Consider the following 23,736-nt stretch of genomic DNA (forward strand, 5'->3'; position numbering starts at 1 on the left):
CACAGATGCCATTTCAAACAATCACACGTAATAAATTAACACAAGTTAATTGAATTATTCTTTTTAAATACATTGTTACTTTGGCATAAACATATGTTGCTTATTTGAGAGGGTTACTCCATCTTTTGGCCCGAGATGGAAAATATTAACTGCAGAAGCGGCAGATGGATAGCAGATGGTAGCATTTGTCAGCGTGGTTAATCGAAAGGTTCCCTCGTTTCTTCAAGGGGAATTGAGAGAAGAATTGTGCTGGGGCTAGTCATCTCAGACATTGATCTTCTCCTCGGGAACAAATCTGCAGGGAAGAAGTGCAGAACGGTTAGCCTTCAATTCATACTAGTAATAATACAAGATCACATATGTAGTCGGCAAGTCATTAAAACAAGTTTCCCATTAAAGAGTTTGTGTTAGTGACAACTAGTCATTCAGGGCAGGTGGGGCAGCGGAGCCTCACCGTCTTAAGAAAAATAAACGACAGGGAGCGCTAGAAAGTTCATGCCCCCTCGGTGCTGCCGCCAATGTGCATAGTTACATTAGACATTCCAATCCAAGAACGCCTCAAGGGCATCGACCATAAACATTACACAAGTTGGAAAATGCAATTTCAACAATGAGTGGTTTGGAAGGAGTCAGAGGCGGAGTTGCAAAACAATCCCTAAAAAAGGTTGACCTCCACTGCCAGCTAGTTGGTGGAGGGTGTGGGGTCCAAGTCTGGGTTTAAGGCTCTTATCCAAGCTTAAGGATAAACATTCACAGTAACAACATTTGGGGGGGGGGGAAAGAGTGCAGACTGGGTAAATGGATGAGCATTCAAAATCTAACTCCGAGTTCCAAGTCTAGAGTGATGACGATTCAACCTCGTTTCAAACCCCCAAGTTCCCAGTGATCTAGAAAGCACCATAAATCCAGAGAAGGCCAGACTGACAAAGTCACATGACAATTAGCCCACTGTGCCATCTTCCTGTCCAAAAATGTATTGTATGCTGCATAAATGATGTAATCGATGTAATATGCCAGGGTCAGTAAGCCGTTAGTAGGCCATGTGACTACCCTAACAATTTGGTCCCTCCCCTCCTCCCATATTACCCTATTTTATGGAACTGTCAGATTTTAAGAACTTTCATTGTCTGTTTTTACGCCCCCTTTATCCTATGGTTCTGACTTGGTGTACAGGAAACTTTAAAAATGTTTAGGAATGGCGCCAAATGAGGTTAACTTTTGCATACTTGCAGGGGGTTTAATTATTTAACCTTTCTGCACTGCAGGATGGATTGTAGCCTACGGATTTCTGCGGTTTAGGGCTGGATTCAATCGATCGTTGAATCGCGGAATAACGGCGTTGACTGGAATTAAATTGTATTTGTGTCAAACCGTCATCCCACCTCTTATGGGATTAATTGACAAACAATAATTCACTATGGCAAATAAATTCATTATTCCGGCATTCTCTGCATTGCGCAGCACAGTGAAAAATAACAAATCAATACATAGTAAATAAGATTAAGCAAACAATAATTACAACCCTGGAGCAGTAAACACAGAAAAACAACATGAGTTACTAGATTGCAGTCTGGCACAAAGTACTCATAACAGACAAGCCTATACACACCACGCTAATATAGTACAATTTAATTACAGGTAGCCCTTTTATTCCAGGCTTTATTTAAATATTCCTCAAACGGAAATACAAGGGACAAAACACAAATTCCTCTCACTCAGCCACATAGTGCATATCTGGTGTGGTTTCTGGAATAAGAGAACCTTCATATCATGGTAGAAAAGGGCAATCGAGAATTAAACTAATTTGATCCGGCATTTCTTCAAGGTCACAATAGTTAAATCGTCTTTCCTCTTCACCACAATACCGAAGTGTTTCACTACGCAGAGGCAATATCCCTGATCGGGGCACATGCGATCTTACTTTAGAAAGGTCAGACATAATATCTTACGAATTCACCCCTTAACTCAAAACAGGCTCATGATTAATCTCTTCCACCCATCGTCTTCATATTGCATCAGTTGTTTAATAATATCCATGTCTCCCTTAAATTAGATTCGTGCAGATGTTCAGTCAGACATTTCAGTTGCCCAGGCGCCCCCTATGGATAGATGCCACTGAAACTGCTAACTATTCTGGCAAAGCCAACAGTCTATTCCAAAGTGTCACCATAGACGTCATCCATCTCACCTGGTTCCCAGCCCATGTCCCGAGTTATTCCAAGTATAGGTGCAAACGTGGACCTAAAAAGTAACGTACTGCTCGGTTATGAACACGTTCGTTTTTTAAAATACCTCTGGCACCCAAAACTCCTGCTGAATAGTCCAGAACACACGCATGTCTGATACAGTTTGTAATACTTAGCATAACCAATATCTTTGAGTGTTTCCTATAACTCCCAAGGAGCTCTACTTGCCGAGTCGGCCAGGGCAGATGTTGCGTATAGAAAGGTCATGTTTATCAATAAAAACATTTTTTATAAATGCTATTAAACTCAAGAATGTCTTAACCAAAACAAATCTGAAACACTTTAGTAGCTGGTTATCTGTGTGTTTATTTCATCACGAGTCGATATTTTACACACCAATGACTACACAACATGTTCTGCGGTTCTTGGTTCAGTTCGCCATCAAAATAAAAAAGGCAGTCTTAACAAGCCATTTTTTTAATTCATACACTATTCTCTTGTATTCCCAGTGTTACACTAACAATAGGTACTCAGCCTTGCGCATTACTGACCCTAGATCCATTAACTCATCATTCAAATAAGGCTTTTTTAGGCTTGATAAATTCAAACCTCCAATTTCAGAATATGTTACGTCGTCCATTTTTCATACCACACATCCAAATCAAATGTTCTAGGCATCGTCACAGTTGACAAGGCAATGAGCGGAGACTGCGTTCACGGTAAACCCTGGAGTCGGATCAATCGGAAATTACCTTTACATTTTAAGGCCGATCTTCCTGCGATACAATTCAATCTAGCCCTAAACAGGTGTATATTTTTAATAGGCTTTATACCGTGTAGACCTACACCTTTCTAAACACAAATTTTGAAAATGTGCCCTGATCCTCAGTGGAACAGGTACAGCTAATAGGTTTCAGAACATATGCCGTTATTTGAAGCCTGTTCCAATGACATACTGGTTATTACTTTAAGCGTTTCTGCATATCCAAACTGTAGGACAATTTGGAGAATCTATTGAAAACATAATCAAGCGGGGGAAAAAAGTCGTGGCTTTTCTAAAGAGGAACATCCGGACTCGCCTAGAGGTTAAGTTGGTGCGTAAAACCCGTAATTTAGAGGTGTGATAAAATGTGATGGCCCGCATTCATAAAGTAGTTGCTTAAACGTTCACTTCATTTCGTATAGTCGCTGCGTACACAGACGTTTCTGCTTTAGCCTTCAGTGTGTGGGTATTTCATCATTTTCATTCAAACAGCATAGGGAACAGGTGAGCAGCAGGTGCTTCTAATCAAGGGTTGCCCCTCATCTGCCAATTAAAAAGGATGTGGCTTCTGGTCTACCTGTAGACCTGGCCTCGTGGTTTATTAATATATATCATTTCTTTAAAAACGGTGGGTTTAGCTAAGAAAATAACTTTCAAGCATGTTCCAGCAAAGCTGGGTCAGTATAGCATCCACAACCTAAGGTCTCTACATTTCTAGCAGAAAATAAATTGGGGCTTCCTGTTATTTTGGCTAATTAGTGTCAGTTTGCAAACGTAACAAAAATACTGATTTAAAGCCCATACGAACAAGGTTTGTTTTCTTAAGGCAGCTCCAAAATACATGCCTTTCAGCTCTCAGTGCCTTGTGGTGGTGCGGCAAGCAAGCAGCAAATAGGAACATTGTGCCATGACTGGCTCAGTGTTCTGTCACTCATGGGGACAGTACATAGTCCAGATTAAATCCTTAGTAAGGATTGACACATTTCAGCTGTTTGGGTCTGTCATGTAATATTATTAAGTGGCCTTCAAAAAAAAAAAAAAAGGCTCAATGTCAAATTATATGTACAGCCAGCTTGGACTGAACAGGTCAACATTTTAACTAGCGGGCATCATTAAATCAAACCAATGCATTTTAACTAGCGGGCATCATTAAATCAAACCAATGCATTTTTAACTAGCGGGCATCATTAAATCAAACCAATGCATTTTAACTAGCGGGCATCATTAAAGCAAACCAATGCATTTTAACTAGCGGGCATCATTAAATCAACCAATGCATTTTAACTAGCGGGCATCATTAAAGCAAACCAATGCATTTTAACTAGCGGGCATCATTAAATCAAACCAATGCATTTTAACTAGCGGGCAATCATTAAATCAAACCAATGCATTTTAATAGCGGGCATCATTAAAGCAAACCAATGCATTTTAACTAGCGGGCATCATTAAGCAACCAATGCATTTTTAACTAGCGGGCATCATTAAAGCAAACCAATGCATTTTAACTAGCGGGCATCATTAAATCAAACCAAGGCATTTTAACTAGCGGGCATCATTTTAAATCAAACCAATGCATTTTAACTAGCGGGCATCATTAAAGCAAACCAATGCATTTTAACTAGCGGGCATCATTAAAGCAAACCAATGCATTTTAACTAGCGGGCATCATTAAAGCAAACCAATGCATTTTAATCCTTGTCATATGAAGATAAGTAAAATGTAACATATTGGTGCTCATCGGCTATAAAGATCACACAAGTTGGAAATAACAAAATTCAACAATTGTCGTTTGGAAGGAATCAGTGGCTAACTGCAAGCACTGCAAAGCAACCACTAGCCTGCTATTCAATGGAGTGGTGTGTTTACCATAAAGCTAGAGAAGGCCACAGACTAACAAAATGCCACAAAGGACCACCACGGAATCTTCCTGTTACGTGATCAGATCACAAGGTGAGTCAAAAAACATTGTATGGTGCTGCATCAATCATGTAATATGCCAGGGAGAAATGTATACTGTAGATAAAGTAATACTACGTGTATGTTGTGTATCAAGCTGATCGTAGCACATATGCTTCAACCTAATCATTTGGTCTATTTTCACCTCCTGTTCTGACTTGGTGGTGCACATGTAGCCTACACCCGTTCGAGAAATGGCACCTAATTGTAAGAGGCTTCATTCGATCCATTGTGCTGGAAAGAACTCTACTGGGATAAACTATATGTAGGCCCTAACAGTTTGTGGGAACGCTTGTCGTGGTTAGTGCAATTAATGTATTGTGGCTTTGCTGGTATGCATAAGAAAAATATGGAGTTCGCACCACCAAGATTTACATACTAAAGTCGCCACTGAGCTCAGTGAGACTGATTGGTCAGAAAAAGGCTAGGGCTTGCCTTACCTGCGTCCGCCAACTTCCGACACCTGGTAGAAGGCAGGCATCGACCTCCGCTGACATTCCTTCCCATTCATAAATCCCGGGAATCGGTGCGTCTGTCTCGAAGTGGGAAATTCCATCGACGCTGGTCTCGTTCAGATATTTCCTTCAGCTTCGCCTTCAACTCGCGGTTCAGAGCATTATGGTCGACGGGTCCAAATAAGTTCCGACAAACGCTTGAATGGCGACGTGGAAGAGTTGCTCTCTCTGCCACCGCGCTCTCCAAACCAGTTGGCGTCGGAACGTTCGTCATGACGTCCTGCAATATGTCAGATTGAAGAAATAGAAAATGGATGTTACCTCTAACTTCCGATGCGATCACTGACATTTTGTGAGCCGTAGGCTATTTAAAGGCCGGAGGATGCCGACTATATTATTGTCCGGTCTTGATTATTGGTTGTCCATTTGAGTGAAAACACGCCCCTTTCACCTTTTAAATGGCGCGATTGTAGTCTAATTAGGAGATTTTGCCGTTTGATCAGTTCATTGGGCAATTTCAGGTTAATATTACTCAGAGAGAATATATGAAGGTTTGCAAAGCAATTCCACTTTCTTTACTTGGACTTATTATGAACACTTTGTTATTTGAGGTTGTTCTCTGTTTTCCAAGTCTGCAAATAATGACTTGAATCTTTTGGATAAAAAAAAATGCAAAGAATAGTACGATTGTCAGTTAATGAAGTCATTTTTGGTGATTATAATTCAATATATTGCTATGGAAGTGACCAACCCTATATGCTATAGTCAAAAGCGACTATCTTTTACCTTAATTGTCCGGTTATCCCAAAAGTTAAAGAAACTCATTTTAAAATATGTTCTTCCATTTATCCCGTTAATGATTTCTTGCCCAAAAGATTCAATTTTGACAAAATGCCTTGTGTTTTATGTTCCTCTGCATTAGAATCTAATTTTTTTTTCGTGCCCCCATCCTAGTGAACTATGGATTGAAATTCATGAATGGTCGTGTATAAAATCTCCAGAATATCCTATGTTTACCTTTCATGATGTTAAATGGGGGGGGGGGGGGGGGGGGGGGGGGGGGGCTGTCACAAAGTGCTGTACTAAATTCAGAAGGCACTCGCACATCTGAGCAATCTTATTTGCTGGTGCATGGCAACAGTTGAACAAGATGAAGGGAAAAGGAAACCGCACACTGCTCTTGATAGTATCACTGATATTTAATAAGCTTACGTATCGGCCTCACGGCCTACGTCAGAGCTTTTGTGACTTTTTAACCCTAACCCTAATTTTAAAATTCACAAAAGCTCTGACGAAGGCCGTGAGGCTGATACGTAAGCTTATTAAATATCAGTGATACTATCAAGAGCAGTGTGCGGTGGTCAGTACATGGCCAAGATGTTCAACACGTTCATAGATGACCAGCAGGGTCAGATAATAATAATCACAGTGGTTGTAGAGGGTGCAACAGGTCAGCACCTCAGGAATAAATGTCAGTTGGCTTTTCATAGCCGATCATTAGAGTTAGAGACAGCAGGTGCGGAGAGAGAGAGAAAACAAGTCTAATTGGGTGGCTTGGTGTGGGGTATTTGGAATGGCACCAAATGAGGTTCACTTTTGCATCCTTGCAGGAAGTTTAATGACAGACTTTCTGCACTGCAGGAGTGATTGTAGCCTACGTATTTCTGCTGTTTGGGGCAGGATTCAATCTGTATCGTCGAAATCGCGGAAGATCCGCGTTAGAGCTGGATTGAAATGTAACAGGAATGAGTTGAGACGGCATTAACTGTAAACGCTGTCTATATCGGTTCAATCGGAAATTGCATTTACATTTCATTGCAGATTATCTGCGATATTCCCGCGAGGGATTGATTCCAGCCTTTAATAAATGCGGCTATTTTAAAAGGTTTTAAACCGTGTTGGCCTTTACCTTTTAACAAAACAACTTTGCTTCGAAAATGTGTCATATCCTCAGTGGAACAGATAAACAGCCAATAGGTTTCAGAACATTATCAGGTTATTTTAAGCATGTTCAAATGATAGACGAGGATGTGCTTATCAATATACGGGTTATTACCAGTATTTATTGCACTCTGTTTATTAATTACTTCAGACGTTTCAGTCTAAAGCTGGAAGGACATTTGGAGAAATAAATATCTATTGAAATATCTATTGAACACTTGGAATGATTAAAGCTGAAACTTGTGTGGCCTATCAAAAGGGACCGTCAGGCTCTCACATAAGTTTGGTTGGTGCGTGAAAACCCGTAAAATCAGATAAGTAAAAATGTGTAATGGGTCCGCATTCAAAACATGTCGCTTAAAGCTTACTTAATTGTTATTATTATTTTCACTGCCTCAGTGTTCACATACACAGACTGCTTTGCAGCCTTCTTCAGTGTGTAGGTAGAAACCTTTTCCATTCAAAACAGCATTTATAGGGAACACAGGTGAGCAACTGATGAGCAGCAGGTGCTTCTAAACAGGGTTGCCACTCTGCCAATCAAAAGGGATATTACTCACCGTTTTTGCACGATTGCTATCGCATTCACTATTGACTTAGGTATGTACATGACATTATACATTACCATATAGTCACGCTTACTCCTTATTCTCACAATAAAACTATTAGTTTATACGTTATTCTCCCACTAGAACCAGACCAAATCTGACTAACGTCAGTGGTTTATTTATTTTTTTGTCCATTTGATAGGGACCGTTAGGTCAATTAAAAGTTGACACATTCATCTATTACCGTCAGATGTAGGTTAAGATACAATGTATTGCACTTCTAAACTTGTTTATTTACGACAGACGTGTTTGCTTTTGAAAAGGTAAGTCAAATAGTGTGCACATGCCATTAACGGTTGGCCATCTTCGTAGCCTGTTATTGAAAAGTAAAAGCATTTGGTGTTAACACAGAATTTGAAAAGAAACGACAATCATTTGTGTAAAAGTCTTGTTGTTACATTGTATGGTTTTACTATACAGATGTATTGGGTGTTAAGCCACAAATCAGAGATCTTCCCCAATACCGTCATTCAGAAAACCCCCACATCGGTCTCATTTCGGAAATATGCTTATGCTGTTGAATGGATTAGTTCATTTACATATCAAATCGGTCTCAAACCGGAAATATGCTTATGCTGATTGAATGGAGTATTCATTTACATATTCCCACAAAACTGTCTGTAGCATCCGAAGAGTTTGGCCTGACCCCTCTATGGAAAGATGAGGCTCTAACGAACACGGTGGTGTTCTCCGTTTTGCTCTACAACCCCCACAAACGTATTAGAACTCGTCTGAAGTCGGTACAGACGATCTGCCGACTTCTGTCTGTAGCGTCCCAACAGTTTGGGCTACACACTAATAGGATGTGAGACTCTCGTGAACACGTACATGTGGTTGTTATGCTCTAGGACCCCCACAGGCCTCACAAGACCTGCCTGAAGGTCCCCCGGTAACAGTTGAAAAATGAATGGAGGTATATATGGAGACTAATGCTAAAACCACAACAAATGTTTCTCTTAGCAGACACTTCAGGAACAAACTTCCTTTCATTTTTTGGGGGGGGGGACCATCTGTTGTTCCATGTAGTGAATCTGTTATTCGATGTGTTTGCATGAGCAGTTTGGCCAAATACATTTTTTCATCAACTATTTGTTTTTATATTGTATTTATACTTCAAGGGGTCTTAAAATGTCAAATCAAATAGATAAATGACCCTTGGTGTGACCTTCTTAAAACAATTCCACATAGATAGTAGAACCCCAGATTAGACAGGGTTTTTTAGTCTGTAGAGGGTTAAAGACATGCCTTTGGAACCATCACGAGGACAGGGTCAGATTGGGTTTGGGGGGTTTCTTGCTATTGTAATGACCCTCTGGGGAGCACATGTGAACTGTGAACCATGAATTTACGATTCAAGCACATTAGCCCTGTTCCAGTAGGATTAACCCACTCAGCAGAGTTAGTCACCAGAGAACTGTAGAATCACAGCATAGAATCACATAGAACTTGCCACAAGGCACCTGGAAGTTGATGAGAGGTATCTAACCAATTATAATCTCACAGAGGATTGCTACCCTCAACCCTCCTCCAGTGTACACATGCTATACTTAAGCAATAAGGCCCGAGGAGTTGTTATATCTTGGCCAATATACCACACCTAAGTCTGTTCTTACGGCACAGCCCTTAGCAGTGATACATTGGCTATATACCACAAACCCCTGAGGTGCCATATTGCCATTATAAACTGTTTACCACATAATATGACTGCAAATAGTTTTGCATCATACCCGTGGCATATTGTCTGATATACACACTGCTAGAAGGCTGTTTCAGCATCCAGGACCCAAACTACTAATGTAGCTATGGCTGCGTTACACAGGGAGCACAATTCTGATATTTTGTCCAATCATTGGCAAAAGAGCTGATCTGATGGTCAAAGACCAATTAGGTGAGAAAAAATATTAGAATTGGTCTGCCAGGTTAAACGTAGCGTTATAGAGCCCTAGTCAAACGAATATGATAACTAGATCTCTAAGATAGCAGATGTAAGCTTCATACAAATAACTTTATCCCTTCCAATACAGAGAGGAAACTTCAAATGTATGTACAGACGAGGCGTCCTTGTTTTGTGTTGCATTCAAACTGTAGCTAAATATTATTTGGCAAGTACAGTACATGTCATGAATCCAGACGTGCATTCCATGTAGACTATAGAGCATGCTATTTTACAGAAGCAGGAATCATAGACAAATGAATGTCATGTGACATGTTTTTTTATTTAACTAGGCAAGGCAGTTAATAACAAATTCTTATTTTCAATGACGGCCTACCGGAGAACACTGGGGTAACTGCCTTGTCAGGGGCAGAACGACAGATTTTTACCTTGTCAGCTCGGGGTATTCGATCTTGCAACCTTTCCGTTATAAGTCCAACACTCTGACCACTAGGGATACCTTGATTCACAACATGCCAGTCAATTGATACGACATTGCTTGTTGTTTTGAGTTTAGGCTGGGTATCATGTGTTAGGCTGGGTATCATGTGTTAGGATGGGTATCAGTGTTTAGGCTGGGTATCATGTGAGGATGGGCTGGGATCATGTGTTAGGCTGGGTATCTATGTTGTTAGGCTGGGTATCATGTGTTAGGCGGGGGTGTCATGTGTTAGGCTGGTATCATGTGTTAGGCTGGGTATCATGTGTTAGGCTGGTATCATGTGTTAGGGTGGGTATCATGTGTTGTGCAGGTATGTGTTATACATGTGTGAATTGGAAATGTGTTTATTTTTGTATATCCCAACTCTCCCTCAGGGAATGGGGTCACGACCAGGGTCAGCCATTGTCAACAGTGACCCTGGAGCAATTAGGGTTCAGTGCCTTGTTCAAGGGCACATTCTTCAACTTGCCGGGCTCGGGGATTCGATCTAGCTACCTTTCGGTTACTGACCCAACGCTCTACCGTTAGGCTACTTGCCACGCTAAAATGGGCTTTAGGCAATACATTTGATTGACTGATTGATTGATTTTAGATTCCAGAGGTGTGGTGGATGACAAGTGTCCCAGCTCAGAGTGGAACCACATGTGTAGGGACTGTTGTGAGTACCAGCTGATCCAGTGTAGATGTCCTTCCCAGGGGGCACGGGTGGGCTACTCCGTCCCCTGCTGCCGCAACCAACTGGACCAGTGTGACCCCTGCATCATCCACCCTGGTAAACAACCTATCAGACCTCTACCAAAGATACTGGTAACTAACCCCCAAATTTCTCATCGTTGTCATTTCCAGTGGGAGCAAATGAAGCATATTGGGCAGAACAGGCATGGAGGTGGGCAGAACCAAGCACGACCTAGCGAGATCCTGTTGTCATGTTGTAGCATGTATTTGCATATTTCTGCTAGGTAACACCTTCTTTGTGAAGTGTTCATGTGCAATAATTTAATTCGCCGTTGCATACCTTCATTTAACTCCATTTTCTCCCACGTTCCGCCCCTGGACTTCCTCCCATCACCAAATTTGGTGGTGAGAAGAAGCTCTAAACGGACGCTTCAGATTTCTACATCCTGTGAGACATCTGTCTCCTTCTATTTAATCTGTGCCCTCTACTGCTTCCCTCTTACTCCCTTCCAGCTTTCTTACCCATTACAACTGTTGTACACTGACATTTGTCTTCTTATGTTTCACATGTTGATAATGCTTTAACGTTAAGTTGTAATTACAACGATTCACTTTTTCTTACAGATTTATAAACGTTTAAATGAACCAAAACATTGAACGTGATTAAACATTGGTTGAAATTACATGTCATTTAGCTGCTGACCTGATCTCCTGGCTCCCCTGTTTCTCCTCTTCCCTCAGGCTGCAGTCTGTTTGAGAACTGTAAAACCTGTCACAATGGGACGTGGGAGGCCAAGGATGATTTCTTCATCCGAGGGAGATTCTGTACGGACTGTCGTCAGGGCTGGGCAGGTGGAGACTGCAAGAGTGAGTCAGCTGTTTCAGGGGTAGAGCATTTCCTAAATTACAGTCCTTGGGAGTTTTTCACTTGTTTCATTGCCAGTGTTGGGGAGTAGTGAACTACATTGAAATTTTGGTAACATTTCAGTAGTAAATTACTTTTTGGCCATTTAACGTTAGTGGTGTATCTAACTACTGGAACTACACACTACTTTTTAGCTATATAGTGGTGTATCTAACTACTGGAATTACACACTACTTTTTAGCTATATAGTGGTGTATCTAACTACTGGAATTACACACTACTTTTTAGCTATATAGTGGTGTATCTAACTACTGGAACTACACACTACTTTTTTTGCTAAAAGAAAATGTGTGAAGTAGGCAATCATTTCCTTACTTTTTTGGCATTCTACCTGTCTAATCCATCAGACCTGTCTAATTCATCAGTTTTGTCTAATTCATCAGACCTGTCTAATTCATCTGACCTGTCTAATTCATCAGACCTGTCTAATTCATCAGACCTGTCTAATCCATCAGACCTGTCTATTTCATCTGACCTGTCTAATCCATCAGACCTGTCTAATCCATCAGACCTGTCTAATCCATCAGACCTGTCTAATTCATCAGACCTGTCTAATCCATCAGACCTGTCTAATTCACCCGACCTGTCTAATCCATCAGACCTGTCTAATTCACCCGACCTGTCTAATTCACCCGACCTGTCTAATTCATCAGACCTGTCTAATCCATCAGACCTGTCTAATTCATCTGACATGTCTAATCCATCAGACCTGTCTAATCCATCAGACCTGTCTAATCCATCAGACCTGTCTAATCCATCAGACCTGTCTAATCCATCAGACCTGTCTAATTCATCAGACCTGTGTAGTTCATTAGACCTGTCTAATCCATCAGACCTGTCTAATTAATCAGACCTGTCTAATTCATCAGACCTGTGTAGTTCATTAGACCTGTGTAGTTCATTAGACCTGTCTAATCCATCAGACCTGTGTAGTTCATCAGACCTGTCTAATTCATCAGAGCTGTCTAATTCATCAGACCTGTGTAGTTCATTAGACCCGCGTAGTTCATCAGACCTGTCTAATCCATCAGACCTGTGTAGTTCATTAAACCCGCGTAATTCATTAGACCCGCGTAGTTCATCAGACCTGTCTAATTCTCACTTGAAACATAGTTTGTATGTTTAATAGGCTAAATTAAACACTATGTTATCTTCTGACTCTAGTGTGATCTGTTCTTCCAATTTGTATTCTATGACATTTTATATTTATATATCAAACCAAAAGTAAGTTCAGGTAAGAAAGCTGTGTTTATAACTTCAGTGTAGCTCAACTTCTGCCCATGTGATGTAATTGGTAGCTTGGTAAACTATATTTTCAGAGGAGCTTCCCCAACGCTGTTCATTACACATCGACTTGCTACAAACATCTATGTTCTAATCTCTAGTTATTTTGTGTTGCATTATGGGAGCTCAGAGTATGTGTTCTTGTCCCTAGCTTGTGGAGGGGTGATTCGTAGAGCCCAGGGCCACATCATGCTAGAGAGTTACCCCATCAATGCGCACTGTGAGTGGAGGGTGCAGGTAGAGAAAGGGGAGAACGTGGAGCTCAGGTGGGTCCCTGAATTGATTATACTGTACTATACTGACAAATTCATTGTATCTCTCATTGGCTTTCATGAAGTTGAATGGTATTCTATGAGGAAGTTGTCTGTCACAATCCAGTCGCAGCTTTCATGGATCCGTACTGAATTTTTTTTAATTAAAGGGTAGTAAGATGATGTCCTAATATGGACACTATATAGATTAATATCTTATCCTACTTAACAGCCAAACATGATGATAACAAAGACCTTGTTTGGTTCCGCCCAGGTTCTCCATGCTTAGTCTAGAGCCTGACCACAACTGTCACTATGACTACGTGGAGCTGCGAGATGGTGACAGCCTGAGCTCCCCCGTCATTGGCCGGTTTTGTGGGAATGAGCTGCCTCCACCAATCAGAACCTCTGGAAGCAGGCTGCACGTCCTGTTTGTCTCAGATGGCTACAACAACTTTGATGGCTTCTTCGCCGCTTTTCAGCAGAGCTCAGGTAGCTACAGGAAGATTTTATTACCATTATCAAGAAGACTTTAGTATAGATGTTGCATGTCCTTATATGGTTATATTTTGGCCAAGATGATTTAAATTATTTCAATCTATCAGCCAGGCAGGTCTGTCAGTCAGCCTATTATTCATTATTCATGAATAATTTGTCTAATTGTCTGTTTGTTTTGTATTTGCGGCTCCCTTGCAGCGTGCAGCCCCTCCCCTTGTCAGCACCATGGAACCTGTTTGCTGAACCCAGTACAGTCTTTTCGCTGTGCATGTCTGCCAGGCTACACAGGGCAACTGTGTGAGAATGGTTAGTGATCCGTCTGATAGCCATAACCTCATTTCCTCCCCAAACAAAGTGAGTTATTCATTATCATTCAGGTATTATAAAACCTAGCTCTACTGCTTCCTGGGAGGAAAACCTTTTACTGCAGTGGGTTATATCAGGGTCATACAGAACTTTTTACTGCGTTCGGTTATATCAGGTTCACACAGAGTGTTTCTTGGTAGTCTTAAACAAATCTACATTGAAACAGAAGTATGCACCTCACACACATGGTTATGGGCTTAGAAAAAGACAACAATGTCAGATATGGAGTTGAAATGTCTTCAATTTTGAGTTTGCATCACAATATTACACTTTATATGCACAGGAGACTGACATATAACAAAACTTTTTGACATAGAAACACCAGATTTATCAGTTACATTTTTTGTAAATCTTTTATTTAAAATATTACATTCCACCCATGAGGCCAAAAGGGGGCGCTATTGGTCACTGACTGCAGGAAAAGGCTACAGGTCATTTCAGGAGTCCAGACCAAACTGGGGATGGTTGAAATAATATTTCTACACAGACAACACTCTCTCTGCCTTCCAGTTGCTAGGAGTCAGGTGTGTGTGTTGCCAGCGAGGCCCGTGAACGGGGAGCTCCTCTCTGTGTACGGTCCGGAGGATGAGCTCCTGGCTGTTCAGTACCTGTGCCACCCACCCTACACACTGAGTACACAAGGAATGAACATACACAACATAGTCATGGTAGACCATTGAATGACCAGTCCATTTCTCAAAACATGACTCTCCTCCATCTCTTCGTGTCTCTCAGAGCCCATTCGACCCAGTCAGAGGGGTGTAGACCCAGTCAGAGGGGTGCAGACCCAGTCAGAGCCCGTTCGACCCAGTCAGAGGGGTGCAGACCCAGTCAGAGGGCTCGGGGTGTGTCCTCCTCCTGCCAGGCTGCACCATGGCTACTTCCAGCTGGTCCGGGGCTCTGGAGGAGGTCCTGACACAGTGGACTACTTCTGTAACCCCTCCTACATCCTGAGTGGAGGCTCCCGGAGCACCTGTCTCCCAGATGGCTCGTGGAGTGGCCGGCAACCACTGTGTGTGAGAGGTATACTGACAGCAAACAGCCATTTAGATAAAACACCTGCACATGTTTATCCAAATGTATAAACTGACTTGTTCCAGTCCTGAATGCTGATTGGCTGACAGTCGTGGTTCAGGCCCTGAATGCTAATTGTCTGAAAGCCGTGGTATATCAGACAGTGTACCACGGGTATAACAAAACATACATTTTTACTGCTCTAATTACGTTGGTAACCAGTTTATAATAGCAATAAGGCACCACTGGAGTTTGATATATAGCCAATATATCACGGCTAAGGGCTGTGTCCAGGCACTCTTTGTTGCGTTGTGCATAAGAATAGCCCTTCAGCGTGGTATATTGGCGATATATCACACCCCCTTGGGCCTTATTGCTTAAATAACATCAGACTGTATCGTGCTCTAGTGCTGCTGTTTAGGTTACTGGACAATACTGTTGAATACGTAGTTAAGGGCTCTTCCTCTGTGTTCACAGCCTGTCGAGAGCCTAAGGTATCTGAGCTGGTGAGACACAATGTTGTGAAGCCAAAGGCCCCATCCAGGTATGACCCGTACACCCGGGTATGACCCGTACACCCGGGTATGACCCGTACACCCGGGTATGACCCGTACACCCGGGTTTGACCCGTACACCCGGGTTTGACCCGTACACCCAGGTTTGACCCGTACACCCAGGTATGACCCGTACACCCAGGTATGACCCGTACATCCACAAGGTCTGCCATGACCACAAGGTCTGCCATGAGAGGTGACTGTATAGTTCCCCTAAGGAAAAGCACCTTTAGTAAATCTGCATTCTCTGTGAGAGCTTCCCATGTCTGGAATACACTGCCATCAGACACACATAACTGCACCACATATCACACTTTCACAAAATGCTTGAAGACATGGCTAAAGGTCAATCAGATTTGTGAACATGGTCCCTAGCTGTGTGTTGCCACTCCATGTTGTCTGTTGTCTGTAGCTTGTGAGGTGTGGAAACACTGTTGCTTTTATGAATTTTGTCTTGCTGCTTTTTGTTTTATGCTGCTCTGTCTGTATGCTACGTCTTGCTTGTCCTATGTTGCTCTGTCTGTATGCTATGTCTTGCTTGTTCTATGTTGCGATTGTCTATATTGTAATTGTTTTTAATAACCTGCCCAGGGACTGCGGTTGAAAATGAGCCGGTTGGCTAAAACCGGCACTTTTACTGAAATGTTGATTAATGTGCACTGTCCCTGTAAAAATAAAAATAAACTCAAACTCAAACATCCAGGTATGACCCGTACATCCAGGTATGACCCGTACATCCAGGTATGACCCGTACACCCAGGTAGAACCCGTACACCCAGGTAGAACCCGTACACCCAGGTAGAACCCGTACACCCAGGTATGACCCGTACATCCAGGTATGAGCCGTACACCCAGGTAGAACCCGTACACCCAGGTATGACCCGTACATCCAGGTATGAGCCGTACTAACACTACCATACGTCTCATTCTGACTGTTTGTATGTCAATCTGGGGGGCGGCAGGGTAGCCTAGTGGTTAGAGCGTTGGACTAGTGTTACGAATCCCTTTTGGCCCGACAGTCTAGGGGGGATGGTAATGAGACCCGTAACATAACTCATGCAAATTATAATTGTGACAAAGTAAAAGTGTGAACGAAATAACCAGGACAACTGAAATCTACCGTCAAACTCAAAGTTAATTTATAAACACACGGTAATGGGGGGGGCAGGAAAAGGGGCTGAGCTGGACCCAAGGAAAGAAACAATAAATATACAAAAACACCCCTAAGCTAGACTAGCCTACTTTAACAACAGCTAACTAACTAACCAAAAATACAGTGGGTGGTCCACCCAGTTCTAACTAGTGTATTTAACAAAGTTCACCTACGGGTAGTGTATGCCCATGGGCGACTTGTCTTGGTTTCCCCCTTTTCCCACCAGCAACAAACAAACACCATAACCAAAACAATACTCACAGGTGATGACAAAGTGCTATGGAGGTGCTCAAACAAAAGAGAGGTTAAGACACAAAGCGAGAGTGAAACACAGAGACCTACAGACATGGCATTTACAGAGAGATTGAGCTAGCTCTAGAGCAAACAAATGATGGGGTTTTTAAACCATGGGGAAGGAACTGTGATAGGGTAGGAAATAGGTGGAGGTGTGTCTTCTGATTGATGATTGATTGTTGACTGATTGGGGAGTGATGATTTTCACCTGTGAGGGGAGAAGGAGAGAAAAGAAACACACACAGGATACACACACACAGGATAACTGTATCCGTAACACTAGTAACCGAAAGGTTGCAAGTTCAAATCCCCAAGCTGACAAGGTACAAATCTGTCGTTCTGCCCCTGAACAGGCAGTTAACCCACTGTTCCTAGGCCGTCATTGAAAATAAGAATTTGAGGGCACAGAGGGCCAAATGTCTACAGGTTTTAGTTTTTTTCCTTTCAATTAAGATCTAGACAACTTGCTGAGGGGAGATCCTTATTCATTAGTGACCTTAATTCATCAATCAATTACAAGGGTGGAGCGAAAACCCACAGACACTCTGCCCTCCTTGGAATGAGTTTGACACGTGTTTTACAGACAATAACTTCCCTGAAACATTTATTCTACATCTCTTTTAAACATCACATTGTTAAGCTTTTCCCCTTGTACACAGACACCTTCTCTGTCCCCTACTACAGGAAAGGTCCAGTCCACAGGCTTCACACCTCATCCAGGCATACGGTCTATGACAGTCACCCCCCTGGCATGGACCCACCCTCCTCAGGGAACCTCCCCAGCACCCAAGACCCTGTCCTGAGGGAATTACCCCGTGGTTTCCACCACCTGTCCACTAGCATAGAGTATGAGTGTGCCTCCTCTCTCTACCAACACTACGGTAGCCCCCGGCGCACCTGTCTGAAGACTGGCAGGTGGAGCGGGCATCATGTCTCCTGCTCGCCAGGTGAGGGCAGCGCTGACTTAAAGAACAGATGCAAAGAAAGGGAGATGTACTCAAACTTCGTCAGCCAATGTCTTGAGGGAATGAACAGATTTGGTTTTACAAATATGGTCCCACTTTATGTGATCCATTTATACAATTCAGTACACATTAATGAAACACTGTTCAAGTGTCCCTAATGCATTTACATCAGTTAGCAGATGCTCCGGTTAAGTGCTTTGCTCAAGGGCACATTTGACAGATTTTTTAGCTAGTTGGCTCGGGGATTCGAACCAGCGACTCGGTTACTGACCAAACACTCTTAACCGCCAGGTTACCTGCCTCCACAGGTGTACATGGTAGTTAGAAACATAGTCAGAAACAACCCATTTCCTCTCCCATCTCTGACACCTACTCCTCTCTCTTTCTGTAACAGTGTGTGGTCAACTCCCAGCAGGCTTCAGCCCTCAGAACCTCACTGAGATTGGATGGCCCTGGCATGCAGCCATCTACCTCCGCTCCCACATCATCCGCAGAGCTGGCTCTGGCCTACAGACGGCACCAGAGGAGGCCTACTCTCCCTGGCAGCTGGCGTGCAGTGGAGCACTAGTCACCCAGCTCAGTGTGCTGGTGGCAGCTCACTGCCTGGTGGTGGCAGGAGTGGACAAGCCGCAGTGGGTAGATCCAGCCAACATTAAAGTGGTGATGGGAATGCACAGCCCGGGCCAGATGAGGACACTGAAACAACTGCAGGTGGGTGTGAGTGATGCTAAGCTAGGGGGATGCTCTATCTACACAGGGGGTAAAAGTCTCTCTTGAAGTCTGTGAATACAGTTGTGAAGCCGTTATAATACGGTCTTGACAACGTCTAAAATGTCCAATCTGCAGTTGAAACAATAACAAAGCAGACACACCACCACTGTGTTTGGTAAAAAAAGATGTGGAATGTGGCTGGAGAAATGTCACCACTCTCAAAGTCTTAGACACAGCTACGGATTGCAAGGACTGACCATCCATAATGATATAGAACATTATATTGTAGCCGTATTTTGAGGCTATACAGTGTTTGTTTACATTTACGTTGTTTACAAACATTGGAGCAAAAGAAGCTTATATGTTGAGTTCAGATGGGGTACGACAATTGAACTAAGTTATATTCTAAAAGAATGTATGTAAGAATGGGTACCAATGGGTATTTATCATTAATTAATAAGTGGATGAAGGAACTGTAGATTGCTCCTTTAATGCCTAACCAAAACATGCCAAGGTGATTTATGATAGGCCCATTTTAAAGGTGCAGTCTAATTGTCTTGATTTCCATATCATATCAGATTATTCCTCTAATACTTGTTGTAGTAGAACTGTAAAAAAAACATTAAAAGATCCTGTGTCCTCCACATAATAATTTCCAACAAATTATAATATTTGGATATCATCAGTAAATACATATCATATGTAATATTTGGATATCATCAGATTTCACTGAAACACATTTCTGTCAGCATTGTAAAATCATTAGGTACATGGAGCCTCCAGTAGGCCCATAAGGTGCTAAAATGTTGGGCAATATAGTCACTTCAACTCCTGAACTGAGAAACACCTACAGGTGTAGGATCTTAATTTGAACCAGTTTGCTACAGCAGGAAAATAATCTTGCAGCACCAGGAAATGTGAATTATTATATGGATTATAAATAATGGACATGTTTGTTGGGGTTGATACATTTTGCATAAGGCTAATCAAGTCTGTCATTTCAAAGTGTAAATTACAAACTTCAGAAGCCTTTCTAAACCTCAAATACACTACAGGTTTTACATTTCCAGCACTGTTCCTCTGCAACAGGGTGATCAAATTAAGATCCTACATCTGTATGACACACTGGTATAAATCATATATTGTCATGTCAATGGGAGATGTAGGAAACTAAGGTTGGGGGTTTGTCCTAAACAATTAGACCTCCTTGCGTTATGCACAAACACTTCCCTCCGGAGAACAGATTGTAAGACTATTGTTGCCAACCTCACCGACCAAATCTCAATGCACATGGCAAGTCAGTAAGCTGTGCTTAGGTCCGGCCAAGTTGCATGCTGGGACACTTATGTGTTTAGACTGAGCCAAGCAAGCTGCCACTGCTCTAACTCTCCGCACGGCATTCATTTTGGTCCATCTGTCTCATGTCTCCTCTGATCCAACAGGTTTCCTCTGTCCTGGTCCATCCCAGCTTTGATCCTGTGACACTGGACTCGGACCTGGCCGTTCTGAAGCTACAGGACAAGGCCAAGATCAGTGAGCGTGTGCTGCCCGTGTGTCTCCCCAAAATGCAAGGCGGGGAGGTGACTGCCACACAGGGCTATGCCACAGGCTGGCTCCTTGCATCTGACTCAAGGTCCAGTTCCAAACCCAGCCTAGACGCCGAGACAGCCCAGACTGGAGTAGTCGAGCTGGGGGATGTCATTCAGTGCGAGAGGCAGTTTGCTCAGAGCGGGGCCCCTGTCACCATCACTGACAATATGCTGTGTGCAATGCGTCACCCTCTCAATCCCACCAAGCCTTGTCCCACTGTCAGTGCAGGCATTACAATCATACAATCTCCTGCCACTAAGCCATCATCGGGTCCTTCGGGGGGACAGGGGGATGATAGTGTTGTCTGGGAGCTTCTGGCTTTAGAAAGTTTTGGTTATGAGAAATGGAACTGTGGCCCAGGGCTTTACACAGTCCATACCCGGATAAACAACTTCAAAGACTGGATACAGAAAAACATGAAGTAGATCTCTGATTTGACTCCAGTCTCAGCCACTCTGTCACCATCATTGACAGCCTGTGTTTTTTTCTAACAACTCACTTACTCACTGTTGCCAGTTCCTTGAAACAGATAACAGGGCTAAGTGCTTGGCAGTGTATTCGGCTGAGCCAATTGGAAACTTCCTAAGACGAGATGTGGGGAGGACAGTCATCCCTGACACTATTTACTATGATGTACACTGAACAAAAATATAAACGCAACATGTAAAGTGTTGGTCCCATGTTTCATGAGCTGAAATAAAAGATCTCATAAAATGTTCCATACGCACAAAAGCTTATTTCTCTCAAATGTTGTACACAAATGTGTTTACATCTCTGTTAGTGAGCATTTCTCCTTTGCCAAGATAATCCATCCACCTGACAGGTGTGGCATATCAAGAAGCTGATTAAACAGCATGATCATTACACAGGTGCACCTTGTGTTGGGGATGATAAAAGGTCACTTTAAAATGTGCAGTTTGGTTACAGTGCCACAAATGTCTCAAGTTTTGAGGGAGAGTGCAATTGGTATGCTGACTGCAGGAATGTCCACAATAGCTGTTGCCGGATAATTTAATGTTAATTGCTCTACCATAAACTGCCTAGGACGTTGTTTTAGAGAATTTGATAGTACATCCAACCGGCCTCCCAACCCCAGACCACATGTATGGTGTCGTGTGAACGGTTTGCTGATGTCAACATTGTGAACAAAGTGCCCCATGGTGGCAGTGGGGTTATGGTATGGACAGGCATAAACTACAGACAATGAAAACAATTGCATTGTATCGATGGCAATTTGAGTACACAGAGACATCGTATTTGAATTTATTATGGATCCCCATTAGATGCTAACAAGACAGCAGCTACTCTTCCTGGGGGTTTATTATGGATCCCCATTAGATGCTAACAAGACAGCAGCTACTCTTCCTGGGGGTTTATTATGGATCCCCATTAGATGCTAACAAGACAGCAGCTACTCTTCCTGGGGTTTATTATGGATCCCCATTAGATGCTAACAAGACAGCAGCTACTCTTCCTGGGGTTTATTATGGATCCCCATTAGATGCTAACAAGACAGCAGCTACTCTTCCTGGGGTTTATTATGGATCCCCATTAGATGCTAACAAGACAGCAGCTACTCTTCCTGGGGTCCAGCAAAATTAAGGCAGTTAAACATTTTTTTAAACATTATAATACATTCACAACATATTAACTAAATATACTGTGAGGAGATGCTGAGGCCCATCGTCGTGCCATTCATCCGCCGCCATCACCTCATGTTTCAGCATGATAATGCACAGCCCCATGTCACAAGGATATGTACACAATTTCTGCAATCTGAAAATGTCCCAGTTCTTCCATAAAATCACCATATAATACCCATAACATAAGCATATCATAACCATATCCTAACCATATCATAACCAGAAAATCACCATAAAATAACCATATAATAACCATATAATAACCCTAACATAACCGTATCATAATCATATAATCATAAAATAATCATATCATAATTATATCATAACCATAAAATCACAATAAAATAACCAATATTATAATTATATCATAACCATATCATAATCATATCATAACCATATCATAATTATATCAGAAACATATCATAGTCATTTCATAATTATATCAGAAACATAAAATAATCATATCATAATTATATCATAACCATATCATAATCATATCATAACCATATCATAACCATATCATAATCATATCATAACCATATCATAATTATATCATAACCATATCATAATTATATCATAACCATATCATAATCATATCATAACCATATCATAATTATATCATAACCATATCATAATTATATCATAACCATATCATAACCATATCATAATTATATCATAACCATATCATACTTATATCATAACCATATCATAACCATATCATAATTATATCATAACCATATCATAATTATATCATAACCATATCGTAATTATATCATAACCATATCATAATTATATCATATCCATATCATAATTATATCATAACCATATCATAATTATATCATAATTATATCATAACCATATCATAATTATATCATAATTATATCATAATTATATCATAACCATATCATGTATGTATAGTTTTATGTATAGTTGTATGTATAGTTGTATGTATAGTTGTATGTGTAGTTGTATGTATAGTTGTATGTATAGTTGTATGTATAGTTGTATGTGTAGTTGTATGTATAGTTGTATGTATAGTTGTATGTGTAGTTGTATGTATGTATAGTTGTATGTATAGTTGTATGTGTAGTTGTATGTATAGTTGTATGTATGTGTGTATGTATAGTTGTATGTGTAGTTGTATGTATAGTTGTATGTATAGCTGTATGTGTAGTTGTATGTATAGTTGTATGTATAGTTGTATGTGTAGTTGTATGTATAGTTGTATGTATGTGTGTATGTATAGTTGTATGTGTAGTTGTATGTATAGTTGTATGTATAGCTGTATGTGTAGTTGTATGTATAGTTGTATGTATAGTTGTATGTATGTGTGTATGTATAGTTGTATGTATAGTTGTATGTATAGTTGTATGTGTAGTTGTATGTATAGTTGTATGTGTAGTTGTATGTGTAGTTGTATGTATGTATAGTTGTATGTATAGTTGTATGTATAGTTGTATGTATAGTTGTATGTGTAGTTGTATGTATAGTTGTATGTATAGTTGTATGTATAGTTGTATGTATAGTTG

At 41.5% G+C, this 23,736-nt stretch overlaps 1 protein-coding gene across 1 annotated transcript; it reads left to right on the forward strand.

The window, feature by feature from the left end:
• Window positions 1–10,858: 10,858 nt before the first annotated feature.
• Window positions 10,859–21,283, forward strand: LOC116372962 (inactive serine protease PAMR1-like). The gene is made up of 10 exons (XM_031821499.1): window positions 10,859–11,056; window positions 11,701–11,826; window positions 13,320–13,434; window positions 13,694–13,911; window positions 14,116–14,223; window positions 15,019–15,306; window positions 15,775–15,841; window positions 17,983–18,245; window positions 18,658–18,974; window positions 20,417–21,283. Exons 1-10 carry the CDS (start codon window positions 10,927–10,929, stop codon window positions 20,987–20,989), a joined length of 2,205 nt encoding a protein of 734 aa, XP_031677359.1. The 5' UTR covers window positions 10,859–10,926; the 3' UTR covers window positions 20,990–21,283.
• The last annotated feature ends 2,453 nt before the right edge of the window (window positions 21,284–23,736 follow it).

Source organism: Oncorhynchus kisutch, unplaced genomic scaffold, assembly GCF_002021735.2.
Source record: "Oncorhynchus kisutch isolate 150728-3 unplaced genomic scaffold, Okis_V2 scaffold3981, whole genome shotgun sequence".
Lineage (NCBI taxonomy): Eukaryota > Metazoa > Chordata > Actinopteri > Salmoniformes > Salmonidae > Oncorhynchus > Oncorhynchus kisutch.

Excerpts from the sequence above, each read along its gene's own strand:
- LOC116372962 (XM_031821499.1), top strand. The coding sequence starts at position 10,927 with ATGTGTAGGGACTGTTGTGAGTACCAGCTGATCCAGTGTAGATGTCCT. Across the intron at positions 11,057-11,700 it reads CCCCTGCATCATCCACCCTG|GCTGCAGTCTGTTTGAGAAC; the intron begins GTAAACAACCTA and ends CTCTTCCCTCAG. Across the intron at positions 18,246-18,657 it reads TCATGTCTCCTGCTCGCCAG|TGTGTGGTCAACTCCCAGCA; the intron begins GTGAGGGCAGCG and ends TTTCTGTAACAG.